This window comes from Diadema setosum, chromosome 2 (assembly GCF_964275005.1).
Source record: "Diadema setosum chromosome 2, eeDiaSeto1, whole genome shotgun sequence".
Taxonomy (NCBI): Eukaryota; Metazoa; Echinodermata; class Echinoidea; order Diadematoida; family Diadematidae; genus Diadema; species Diadema setosum.
The window spans coordinates 11,067,589-11,081,562 of record NC_092686.1 but is presented as its reverse complement, the minus strand read 5'-3'; the positions used below and the strand labels follow the sequence as shown (position 1 = coordinate 11,081,562).

General features: G+C 37.9%; 1 protein-coding gene across 1 annotated transcript in view; it reads right to left on the bottom strand.

Moving 5' to 3' along the window:
* Positions 1-1,663: 1,663 nt before the first annotated feature.
* LOC140246159 (uncharacterized) overlaps positions 1,664-13,974 on the bottom strand; it is a 58,255-nt gene continuing 45,944 nt past the window's right edge. Inside the window, exons 11-12 of the mRNA XM_072325600.1 lie at positions 13,471-13,681; positions 1,664-2,011 (exon numbers count right to left, since the gene is read on the bottom strand). Coding sequence (XP_072181701.1) covers positions 1,907-2,011; positions 13,471-13,681 — 316 coding nt within the window. The 3' untranslated portion in view covers positions 1,664-1,906. The remainder of the gene's footprint in view (positions 2,012-13,470; positions 13,682-13,974) is intronic.

Genomic DNA, 13,974 nt, shown 5'->3' with positions numbered 1-13,974 from the left:
CTAATCAATATTGCCAAATACTAGGCTTTCATGAACACTTTGTTGCTGTCAGGTGCACATGCTGGCAAGCAATATTCATAAGGATTAAATGAATAATTATTTCTTCATATACCGGTACGCTTAGCTCGGTCAATTTGAAAACCCACATGCCTGTAATCAAGCAAGACCTTTTCTGCTTAATGCTAAAGTGGAACTACATGTACCAAGTGGCCTATTGGATGGTTTAGATTCTGCTCCTTGCCAGGTGTACATTTGTCTGTGTTAATTAAACTTTGAGAACCTGACACTCTAATGAAGAAATCATATATTTCCTTCCTTTTCTGTTTCCACAAAGAAGAAAGGATGCAGTGGTGGCATTATGATAAACCAGAATGTGCTGTCTGTAATATGACTCTTTTCTATTAGTGGTATAGTCTCGTTCCAGCCACAATTTCTCTTTGAATACTGATGTGATACAAAGTGGCTGATACTTCAAGGAAACTGACTTTTGCCTTTCCAGATTTGTTTGCTTTTGTTTTTTAATGAGAAATTGGGAAATATTATTATTTATCATTATACCCAAAAGTGACTAGATTTGTCTGAATGGAGTACTGTATACACCTTGTATTTCAGTAGGTTTTTATTTTCGCGAATATCGTGAGTCAGGTGCTAATCGCAAATTTACCAACATACTAATGTATTAACTCTGAACCCAAAATGAATGTGTGATGTGTACCCATACAATTTTTCCTTTCTAATAGCAAATCTAATGACTTGCAAAATTGCCTGGAAGTTCCGCTTCATGGAAAGTTAGACTTGCTAAACATATGGCATAATTACTCTGAAAGGGGACACAAAATGATTGGTAAATGAGAAAGCATGCATTCATTGATCATATCTTAGTCTTTTTTTTTTTCCAGAGATTTGACAATTAGTACTATTTTGAGACTTTTTTTTTTACCAATATCCTGCCTTGATGTCATGCATGTGACAGCTAGTACTGCAGATATCATGTCATAAAACTGATTAGTGCAATCCTGTCTATAATGGCCACCTGGAAATAAAGGTCACTTCCTCTCCCTTGCCTGGTTGCTACAGACAGGTTTGAGTGCACCTTATATTTCAAGTTTCAGATACAACAGACGGTGAAAGAAAACTTAAGTAAATATGATTTATTGTGCCCAAAATGCGTGGCACTAGGCACACGATGAACGCATGGCTGTGAAATGATGGCCCATAGCGACGAAATGCCTTTGACGGTAGAGGCTTGTTTTTATATGCTATGACCTAAAATGGTTACCTGCTGCCAGCTGAACTTTGCTGAAATTTGCAAAGTCAACTTTTCATTTGGTTTCACTCCAGGATGTCGTAAACCTGGCCGACAAGGTCCGCAGACCCACATGTACATTTATTGGTCATGTGACCCCTCCCCCATGGCTTTACAACACTGACTTCACAGAGTTTGGTGCATAGAGCATCAATAGCAAACTTTGCCCAATGGGCACAAAAGTCTGGCACTTTGGTTAAGAGGCCTAGAAGAACAAGACTAGCTATGTCTGCGGCATGTACAAAACCATTGGAGCATTGATGCATAAACGTTCTGCCTCCTTTCTCCATGAGTTGGTTGTCTGGTTTCCGTGCTGATCATTATTATTATTGTTATAATTATTATTATCTCTCTTTTTTTTTTGGGGGGGGGGTGTTTTTGACCGGCCAAAAAGGCCACAAAGGATCCATTTCCATGATTCACTCCACAATCTGTCAACCGTAACACCAGGAAGACTACTTTCCTATCCACAGCACGCTGCGCATTGATAGAAAACCGTACTTTCAGGTTTGAGTGGTGGCCATAACTCTTGAGGATGCCCTCTGTTTCTTGGTCGAGTCTGCAGGGGTTGGCGAAATCACCACCGAACATGCAGGGTTGTTACTCTGTCGGTCGCACTTGGAGCGTAATCTTCTGCTGGTTGTCGAGAACTTCGCGCAGCTTGTTTTCTGTCATGGTCAGTCTCTGCTCCAAGATGTTGACCGTCTGCAGAGGCAAAAGGACAGTGAGGGAGATATTATGAAACAAAAGTGACCACTAGACCAAGGGAGCAAATAACTAACTTTCTGTGAAGTCCATTTTTTTTTTTTTGGCATTTTCCGCACACCATGTGTTGTGCAAAGGGACAGCAAACACTGTTCCACTCAGGTAGGGTGGGGAGGGTCTGGATACATACCGGAAAGCAGCATCAAATATGCATATTCAATCTGAACAGACAATTACTAAAGAATCATGCCATAATATCATGTAATCGACTGTACCACAGAAAACTACAAAAAAACCACCTCATCCACTCTTGCCTACACTACTTGAATGATATGGTAATCTATTTCTTTAGAAAAACAATGAACAAATACTGTATACGCCGAATATTTCGCGAGGTTTTTATTTTCGCGAATTTCACGAGTCAGGTGCTATTCGCAAAATTAAAGACACGCGAAAATATTGACTCTGATCCCGATGTGGATGTGACGTATGCACATACATTTCTCCGTTCAGAACAAGACTCCATGATCGCGAATCTGACCCCTCGCGAAATCGTTGGGAATTCCCGATTCACAAAAATTTAGACTCGCGAAATATATGGCATATACAGTATATCAAGGAAATAATGATACTCTGATATTTGCGTAAAATACGGGTGGATGGCCCTACTCAGCAAAGACAACATGGCAAAGCTGTTTTCCCACAAAGCATAAAATAAGATAATGTGAGACATACTGAAATGGTAAGAACAAACACAAGAGGGAAAATACATTGAACATTTAATACATGGTGACAAGAGAATGATTGTAATCATAGAAAATAAATAGATATAATGGCAATTATTCTAAAAAAAATAATTAAAAATCCACAGATTTTAAACCAGATTACTCTGAAGTACAAAAAGATCCCAATAACAAATTATAACATTATACGTAAATTGGCAAGTACAATTGTAATTTTTCATGGAATGCATTCATATTCTGCAATGAGGTGAGTTCAATAGGTAAGTTGCTGGCGAGTGTAAAGACTGAAATATTTGAACATTTCACGCTACCAGAACCTAGCACAAAAAAATAAAAGCACCCAAATATTTTTGCTTGCTATATGTATCACTATGTAATGTCTTGATTCCAAGGAATCAGAAACATGCAAAATTCATCTCCCTCAGCAAAGTGCAAAATATTACTTGCATGAAAACATCCATTTTTACAGTATTATGTTGCAGTCTACAAGGTCCTAGAAACCAAGTTCCTGCGGTTTGGTGAAGTCTATTTTTATCTTAAGTTGTACTGTTCATTACTACTGTTCAATGCGCCAAGGAGTTAAAAAAGATTCTCTTTCAATAGGACTCCTTGTTGTTCATACGTAATTGTTTGTTTCGATTCCAGAATTCTAAACAGCCTCTTCATCGCTAGAATCGTGGCTGACTCTTAAAGACCTGGTAGCATGGGGATTCATGGGTAGTCCAATTCATTCGCTACCCACCAGGGTACATTTGTGACCCTGCACCACAAAACCAACAAAAAGTCACCATACATGAAGAACAGACCGTAAGCTTTAAAATGATGTATAACTCAATTCATATGGTCTCCCCTAACCTACCTAAATACTGGAAAGAAAGCATACACTCTGGAAAAGTGTGAACTGAGAAAAGATGCTCTGAAGTACAACATCTATTCAAGCGTTTAATCTTTACCCAGCTGTGCTAGCTGGGCAATGAAAGGGACAAAACACAGGATGTAAACCACCAGAGCAACAACAATGAAGGGATTATTAGATTAAGCTGAAATTGAGCATGTTACACTTTAACACTTTCTGCCCATGATTAATGCTAACTTTCAAAGCAGTAGCGTCATCCTTTCAAAATTAATCAGACTTGAAAGTGAAGAGTGTGCAAAGGATTTCAAGACATGAAAACCGGCCTCTCAGAAATACCTGATCATTCTACTCTTCCTCCAAAAAGGGTTGTAGAAAAACTGCCAAAAACACACTTTCCCATTCATCTTCAGATACCAAACTGAAGAATAATGTAGAAGAAGGATAGTTCTTTCAGAAAATATGAAAAACTCAAGATTGACTTGGTTGAACCATTTCACCTTTTTTGAGTCCTCACATAAAATCAAGGGGTGCGACTCTTTGTTTGTTTTGTGATGCAAGGTCACATTTGAAAACCACGAGCACCAGTCAGCGAATATGTGCATTGAAGAATGCGCTCACCGGTGATGATTGACTTCAGTTAAGATTCTTTGGTCGTGTGTGTGTACTTAAACAGAGGTCAGTGATAAAGTTTTATTTATTCAATTTGTTAAAGGACCAGTTCACTTTCATTAACATAAGGATTGAGAGAATGTAGCAATATTAGTAGAACACATCATTGAAAGTTTGAGGAAAATCGGACAATCCGTTCAAAAGTTATGAATTTTTGAAGTTTTTGTGCAGTCACCGCTGGATGAGAAGACTACTGCAGTGTATGATGTCACATGCGTACAACAATATAAGGAAAATATAAAGAGAATTCCACAAAATTTCATCTTTTGAAAAAGGTACACATTCCCTTGACTCGTTACTGACATATGTTATGGGTAATATTATTCCCATTGCCTTTAGAAAGAGGCAAGTCAAGTGCTCTTTTATCATGCGAAAAAGTGAAAATATGTTGAATTTTCTTCACATTTTCTTTATACTGTTGTACTCATATGACATCACGAGCCTTAGTAGTCTCCTCATCCAGTGGTTCCAACACAAAAGTTTTAAAAATTCATAACTTTTGCATCGATTGTCCAATTTTCCTCAAACTTTCACTGATGTGTTCTGCTAATATTGCTGCATTCTCGCAATCCTTATGTTAATGAAGGGGAACTTGTCCTTTAAGAGGCATTCTCGAATATATCCTATCCAGGCCAGCCTTCCCCCTCCGTGGTATCCCCATGGTACCAGGTCTTAAAGCTGGCAACATATTCTAGAGCAGTAAAGATCCTGATTCTCTCTAAAATTGCCGGATTCTTGTAAATTTCTTTATTCTTTTGTGCAGAGTTAATGAATTTTTATCAGCTTCATCTAATCTTTTAAGGTATGTGGTGAAACAGACCCCCTGTTCAGATGCAAGCCAGTTTATACCAAAACTCGATTTAAGAAATGACATATAAATAATCATCGTATAGCCGACAGACTGTTCAGACGCTAATCTTGACCGCTCTGGAAAATGTTGTATAGATGCGCAATTTCCCAATGCGCATGTTGTGACATTTTGTATGGCCATGACATCGCCGCTAGTGAGAGAAATAGGGTCACCTTTTGTGCACGCTCACATCAAGCCCCGCCCAGTTATACCATTCTATGGTCACCATACTTTCAGACGCATATGGACGTGATGGAATGCTGATTCATTATCGAGTTCCAGTTCGAAACGATGCTCTGACCGTTGTTTCATTATATGCTGTTTCGTCATACATTGTTTTGTTAGTCAGCGTTCAGACGTATAAATTCAACGTATAGCTATACCATTTTGGTACAGCTACACCATTTTAGTATAAATTTTTTTGCGTCTGAACACTCTGTCCGAGTAGCCAATTTGATGATGAAACGATGACAATTTCTGCAGTGAAATTCCCTCTCGAAGTGAAGTGGTTAACCACACTTCCACAACTAATGTGACAACTTCACCAGTAGGGTGGATGCCGCGGTCAAGCAGGCAGCAAAACATGATATCCACAAACAAATGAGGGTATGCAGAGCTGGTGTTTTTTTTTTTTTTTTGCCGGCTCTGACACCCTAGAGGCCTGGCCTACTACCCAAACAAGCACGGATCCCCAGGGACAACTGTGCGGGGGGGGGGGGGGGGGGGGGGGGGGGTGAATCTGAGGACACACCTAGGCGTGCTGATGGAATGATTCCGTGGGACCGAAGTCAAAACCACCAACAGCATGTCTCATCATTGAAGTCATCTCAGCTTCACTCTCTCGTGACCACGCCTTCATATACCAATGACATGTGTTACTGTACAGTTGCCCATGTCAACAAGAAAGTCAAAGTCACTCGATTTACACCACTGTCAAACCAGAGGGTTCATTTCAGGTCAAATCATTTGTTTGCATCATCTTTTTTTCTTTCTTTTTCTTACTTCCACCTCTCCTCCTTCTAAACATAGAAATCAGGTTGTGTTCCCAATGAATCCCATTCATTCACTCATTCATTATCATACTTGACAGGCTTAAGATTGCAACACACTTCATCTCATGACTGCCTAAAGCTTGAACAAATAGGCCCGAATTCACGAGGGGTGGTACAATTGAAACCGTGGTTTAAACCATGGACAATTTGTATGGAGCGCCAAGTGTCGCATGGCCTATTTCGTTATGAAATCAGTCATTTCATTGACGAAATGACCATTTTGTTGACAAAATGTTCATTTTGTTAACAAAACGACTGATATTGTAACAAAACACGTCATGCGAAACTTGGCGCTCCATACAAATTGTCCATGGTTTAAACCATGGTTTCAATTGTACCACCTTCGTGAACTCGGGCCATAAAGGCTTAATTACATTGTGACTTTATTGCATGCTATATTTCATAAAGACAGACAAGATCTGCCACTAGGTATTAATACTGCTATGAAACTTTCTCAAACTCTTCCCCAAGTTCCTGTTCTTAGGCAGCCAGCTGCGGGAGAAAGTTAAGGAAGCAAGTTTTGCTTTCTCTTGAATAGTGGCAACAAGTATGCCGCGGCTTGTGTTTTCTGGGAACGCGTAACCATGGTTACAATTGTCGACAATGACATCACTAAGATGCTCAACCATGGGACAGCTTAAAGGTCGTATATCCCTTTTGCAAATGACACACAAGTTTTGCATGTCTCCCAACATCATGTATAAAATCGTACAGTAATACACCTCATATTTTTTTTATCAAAGAAATGAAAAACAAACTCACTTTCACATGAGAATATGCTCCCAATTTTGTACCAAGAACAATGGTTGAAAATTTTTTTGGGGTCCGAATAGATTCACTGGAAGTCTATAATATCTATTCCCCTTCAATCATAAAAAGGTCTCGAGTTTTATTGTTCTGAGGAAGGGTCTAAATTACCTACCTGTACAATATACCAACTTATTAAAGCAATGTAATTTTCAGAGTTGCAAAAAAGACACACGAACTTTAAAGCCTCTGTGTGGTATAAGGAAACACAATGGAAAAATTAGAAGTTTCTCTTTCATTTTATTACAGTGTGAAAGAGAATATAATTTGACACGCTGCACTAATGAAAACCGTTATAGCTTCAGCTTTGGTAACCGAGTAACAATTAATCACATTTACAGCATGCAAGGTTTCTAAGAACTCGAACATTAATTATATATGACGCGAAAATATAAGAAGAAAGGGATAACTACAAGCAAAGCATAATGATATCAATAAAATGAATATCACAAATCGTAAGTACTAATCATCTACATGGGTGAGTTTTTGTGCTTTGATGTAAGCGGCTGGAAACCATGAGCACAATGTTTGTGAAGCAGGAACTTCTTTCTGAGTGTGGAAGCAGCACCGAAAGCAGTTTCTCCTGCCTGAACAGGTTTGGCATATGAGGTCAGGTTGACACTGAAGGTAAATGCAACAATGAAATATGAAAGAGCATGTAATTCTATGAGGAATTCAACGTTTACTTGATGAAAATTGGTTTTGAAATGGCTGAGATATCAAAAAAAGAGCGTCCACGATCGTTTTGTTTTACTTTGTTTTTGGATGTTTCGGTCATTCCAAACACAATTTTCATCAAATAAACTTTGAATTCCTCTTAAAATGGTATGCTCTGTACTATTTCATAAGTGTTTTCTTGGTATCTCGCTAAAAGTTATAAGTCCAATTCTCATCTCCACCAATACTTTGTGGTCCATGCCACTTCCTGAATATAGTACAGTTGTTAAGGAAGCGGTGCCACAATTTCACAAAATAATGTGCTTATTAAAAAAATTCTCACACCCTACATCTCAGTAACCTTTGCAATGAGCCAAGTCACAGCAAGCAGTGGTCGGCACGACCACCATGTTCAAGGCTACATGGAGACTTTGTATGTCATAAACAAAAATCTGTACACACTGTGAATATGGTATGGCTTCATTTTTTTTTTTTTTTTTTGAACTTTTGGCATTTTTAATTTCATGCCTATTCTGGGATTTCATGCCTATTCTGGGATTTCATGCTTACCGTGTGCTTACTACAGAGCAGACTCTTGGGTGGAAACACGTGGTTAATTGGATTTATAATTTCAACTTGTGTTGCTAAATATAGATTTGTCACTATTGTATAAATTGGTGAGGTAATTCATTTCTCCACTTTTATTACACTTTCATTTGCATAATACATTTGTTTTGAGGAAAATTTTATGCATCAAAATTATATAATGAAAGGCATAATAACCAATTTATGGCGATAGAAATTCCACGTTTTCATTGCAGAGAGAGTTTTGTCACAACCATATACGACAGAAACAGAAACTGGCTGAGGAAATTTTGTCATCGGCTTTTAACTTTCAAATAGGTTTGTGGATATACATATCATAACAAAAATGTTTTGGGTTAACAGTGCCGAGCAAGCTCAACCCTATCATACCCCCTGAAAGTCATCAATGCTTACTTACTACAAAACAACAACTGTCTTCCTTTTCGACAGCATGTCATGATAGGAAATATAGTGGTGATTTGTGAGTGGATCGTGGGAGACTTTTGATTGGAGGCCTCATATCATGTACAGTTGCATCAGTGGGTGCTACTGATATTAAGATATATCATTTTTTTTTTTAAAGGCATGTGAAACTTAAAATTTCCAGAACTTGAGTGTGATCCTTTTTTGGAGGGTCTGATTTTGAAGAAATCACCATCATTTTTATGTGAGTTTATCCATTAAGGGTAACATGGATCGATTATGGTACTGAATTACATTAAATTAAAACTCCCTGTTACATTTTGTACTGTAGATATTCTGTAAGCGTATTCTTTCATGATTACTGAAGTGAATTGAAGTGAAAATGGTGTTGAAATTTTTGTGCATTTCGCGCAACCAGAAACTAGCACGAAAATAAAAGCATGCATATATTTTTGCCTGCCATATATTCCAGTAGTTGGGATCCTGATTCCGCGGAATTAAAAACACGCAAAACTCTTCTTACCCCCCTGAGCGCGAAAAATCAGTCATGCAAAAATATCCACTTTTACGGCAAATGAACTGAATTAAATTGAATTGAATTGAATTAAATTGAACTAAATTACACTTTCTTCATGGACTGCCCATGCCCTGGTTATATTTGTTTGTTTTTTGTCAAGGAAATGGAGCACTTTAACAGACTCTGACAATTCACATGTAATTTGATATCTGCAGGCAATGCTGTTTTCAAGAAGAATGGGAAGCACTTGGGAAGGATTTCAATGAGCTTGAATGAATCTAAGAAATGTATCACGAAGGCACTTAGCAAAAAAATGGCAAGGAAGCACTTAAAAAAGGGGCATGTTTTTTGTAAGGCATGAAGATCATTTCCTTCACACACAGTGAGCATGACTTCTGCAGCCAAACAGATGCATTTGCTTAAAGGTAAAACATAGTTTCCAAACGCCTGTAGACACTGTTGATTTTTGCTCTAAAAAAGGACACAGATGCATACGAAATGTGCAAAATGATGCTGTGATAACATGATTTCAGTTGGGTAGTAACGAAAATGCAAAAGATTAGCCAAAAAGGTACGCTGAAGGTATTGCAGTCTGATAACATATATATCTGATCAGGGTTGCTCATGTAATGTTTGATAACTGATTGCAAATCAGGCCATAGTATCCATCAACCTTCTGAGGGAGAGAGAGAATCGCAGGCAGCTTGTTGGGAAGTACTACTGCTAGTACATGCTTGTCCATCATAAAACGTCCTTCCTACCCACTACGGAACAGGGAGATCACTTAGGAAATAAAAGCCTACACTTTTGATTTCAACAATACTCTAAAAACAACTCACTGTCCGGGTGAATCATATCAGCCGGAAAAGTTTCTTGGCAGACTCTTTCAATATGTTGCAAGCAAATTCCAAATGGTGGAAGATGAATTTTGAGCCCTTCAGAGAGCTGATATAGCCATTTAACACAAGTAAACGCACAATGCAAATTAATGCATGTCATACAAATGATTCACGCCTACACACTTTGCAGATGAGAATTACACACCATTTGGGGGTAATTAGAGAAAATGAAGAAGGAAAAGCACACCAGGAAACTGAAAATTAATCCAATTCCATTCTGAAGATTTTTTCCCATGAAACAAATTTCACAGTTCTTAACTTTCTTCTGTTCATATATGGGCATGTAAGTATGGAAAAGTTCAGGTCCTAAGACCATAAATAATGTAAAATATCAAACGATCACAGTGTTTCTAAGTTGAATCAACTGAGGTTCACAAAATATGATATATACACATATCATCTTACATCTAACATGTTACTTTTAACGGTAATCAAAACACAAGCAAATGGCATTCACTCATTTAACACAGAAAAGTATAAGGTGACTGCACTATGATGTTGATTCAATGTATAACTGTTTAATTGGCTTGCTCATCACTATTCACTCGATATATAATGCCCCAAAGCTTCTGAGATGCCGAAGTTAGCTTTCATAAAGTAGAATAGCTTCCCAACAGTCAAACACTCAAGCTAGGTCATCAGATTTCATCTTGAAAGCAAGAAGAAACAGGCACACAAAGAAAACAAAAATAAAAACAAGCAAAACCTCTATTCTTGGCTTCCAGTTCCTTTTTTTTGTTTTGTTTTAGAGAGGGTTCACACTTGATTGTTGACACATCTCTAAACGTGTTTAGAATCACAAAGTGTTCAGACACTGAAGTGAGTCTTCTTGCCTGCTGCAAATCGTGAACGACATTCTATGCAACAACTGTGTCACAACAAGATAGCGTGTCAATTAAAACATGCAACTCTCGACACATGAGAGTGCATATCATATGCACATACCATGGCAGAAGAAAATACAAAGTCAAACTGGATTCCAACCTCTTAACCGTGTTTTAAGACATCAGACCATTCACATGACGAATTCGCATCCGGACTCGAGCAAAGCATGACTTGAAAATGCCTCAAATTCATGACTGGCCCAACGTGAATGATTTGAGAAACATATTTGGGAGAATTGTGATTCAAGTTTGCTTTCAGACTTAAAGAAAAAAAAAGATTACTAAAGAGACATGAAATATGTTTCCAAATTAAATTTACAAATTATTATTATTATTATTATTATTATTATTATTATTATTATTATTATTATTATTATTATTATTATTATTATTATTATTATTATTATTATTATTATTATTATTATTATTATTATTATTATTATCATTATTATTATCATCATCATTATCATCATTATTATTATAACATGTGAAAGCTCTCTTTCACTCCGTGTAAATTGACTGTACTCTATACAGGGCAAAGCACTTAACTGCTCTTGCTCACAGAGATAACCACATGTCTGCGTGTCATGTTAACTCTGTATACAATCACACATATCACACAGCAAACATATCACCTGCCAATCAAGTTGTGTGGGCGTGGCTTAGGACAACATTGCGCAACACACTGTACAATCGACTGCACATGTAGTGCATTGGAGCAGTGCCAAGAAGCCAGCCTGACAAAGATCAGGGAGGTGTGTCAGGGTTGGTGCTGGGACGGAAATTGAACTTGAAATAAATGAAATTCAGATGACAATCGAGAAAAGAAAGGCAATCATTTGAATGATTAAGTATATGTGTGATAATGAGTCACTACTGAACACTTGTTCAGTCTGAAATTGTGGAAATATCTAAAAAAAACACATAAAATTTGTACAATAAATAATCAATTAGCAAATTACTAAAAAAAAGAAATGCATATTTGACTAAAATAAATTACAGCATCAGATTCAGCACACAAAGATCTATCAACATGAAAATCATCAAGTTCATTGGACATTGCATTTCCAAGATCAATGGGTGGGAGGGGGCCTTCGAGCCACCCCCCCCCCCCCCCCCAGTATTTTCTGGGCTCAAAAACAGCACAGTACGGTTAGGGTTAGATATTCTGTTCTAACTGGGGTCAACTTGAAATGGCAATGATTGGTCCTGGACATGAAACCGAGATGTGAGTGAGTGCCTGTCTCTGCAAAGTTAAAGGTCCTGTTTACCTTTGGGAGCAGTGATTTAAAAGATATTCAAGAAATCACATTTCATGCATATGTCTCTGCGAAGTTAAAGGTCCTGTTTACCTTTGGGTGCAGTGATTTAAAAGATATTCAAGAAATCACATTTGATGCATATGTGTAGGTCAATTGTATCACAAAACATCCTATCACATAAAATCTTCGCAATGAAGCCTAAAATATAAGGAGTTATCACTATTTTTCTCAATAAACCATAACTGTAGACGGTTCAGTCTGAAAACATTTTTATTATATTAAGTATTGTTCACATTTTGTATACTTAACAGTACTTAACATCAATTATACTGATTCAATTTTTTACATTGGTTGTTTCTATTCCTAACTCACATTTTAGGATGATTTTGAAGCACTAATGCTGGGTTTTTGTTTCATCTGCAAATGGTAAATTATGCCTTTAATTTCTGGAACAGAGGACGGAGACCCAAAGTGGCCACTCCCATCTGCTCTGATCTTGTGTCTGTGGCAGAATTTGGACAGTGTTCTTCCCTTTCTGTCCCTTTCCCCTACCCCCTCCACCCCCCCCCCCCCCCAGCCAACAGTTGCTCCTCAACTCATGAAAAAAAAAAGGCTCTCATGATCCCACACATTATCACGCAAATGATATCATAGGAATCTACTAATTCACCAGTAACTGAATCACTCCCTAACTCCCGTATCCCTAACCTTGAGAAATGAGGGGTTGTGGGAAACGATGAATCCCACTTCCCTTCATTTTTTTCTGTCTATTACTCCACCACTTTGATGACTTCAGGATAAGTACGATGGAGGCAAGACATTAAAGGGTTAGTATAGTTTTGGTTAAGATGGGGTTTCAGGTTTTCAATGTTTTTTTAATGGTAATTTTTGAGATAATAAGAAACCTCATATGAAATATGACAAAGCATATAATTCTAAGAGGAATTCAAAGTGTATTTGATGAAAATTGGTTTTGATATGGCTGAGATATTTAAAACAATGCGATCCTAATGAAAGGTGGGACCCACCTTTTATTACGACAGCTTTGTTTTATTTTGTTTTTGGATATATGCAGCCATTTGATTTCAAAACCAATTTTCATCAAATGAACTTTGAATTCCTCTTAGAGTAGTATGCTCTGTAACATTCCATAAGTGGTTTCTTAATAGTATCTTGCAAAAAATTAAAAGCTCAATTATCATCTCCACCAATACTTTACCATCCCTTTTAAGGAAGGGGTGTTTGAATCACTGACCTGCGTGAGGACGTCCAGTTGTCCCACAATGTTTTCCAATGTCTGTGCCAGTCCTGGAGGAATCTCCTTCACTTCCAAGGGTGCGGTGGATGCCCCCGATGGGGTGGGGTGGGCGGCGGCAGGTGGTGAGGCCGTGCCATTGGTCAGTCCTCTGCTCTCCTGGTCCGATGACGTGATCCCGAGGTCATGTAGCATGCTGCCTGCTTGACCACTCTGTGAATATTCCATTGCCTATCGTGATTTAACAGACAACATAATGTATGAGAGAGAAAAAAAGACTAATATAGGAGCAAAAATACCGAACATTTATCTCCTGCTGCAGAACAGTAATTGAGGCCAATGCATTGACCCTTTGAAGACGAGCTCCGAGAATACTCGGGTAGGGTAGGTGTCTATGGGAAATGCGTGTTATAGCAAAATCATTCCATCCTGAAAGGGTTAATATTGTAAAGCTGGAATGTTCTAACTCTCCTACTCTTGCCATGACCCTAAATTATGACTTTA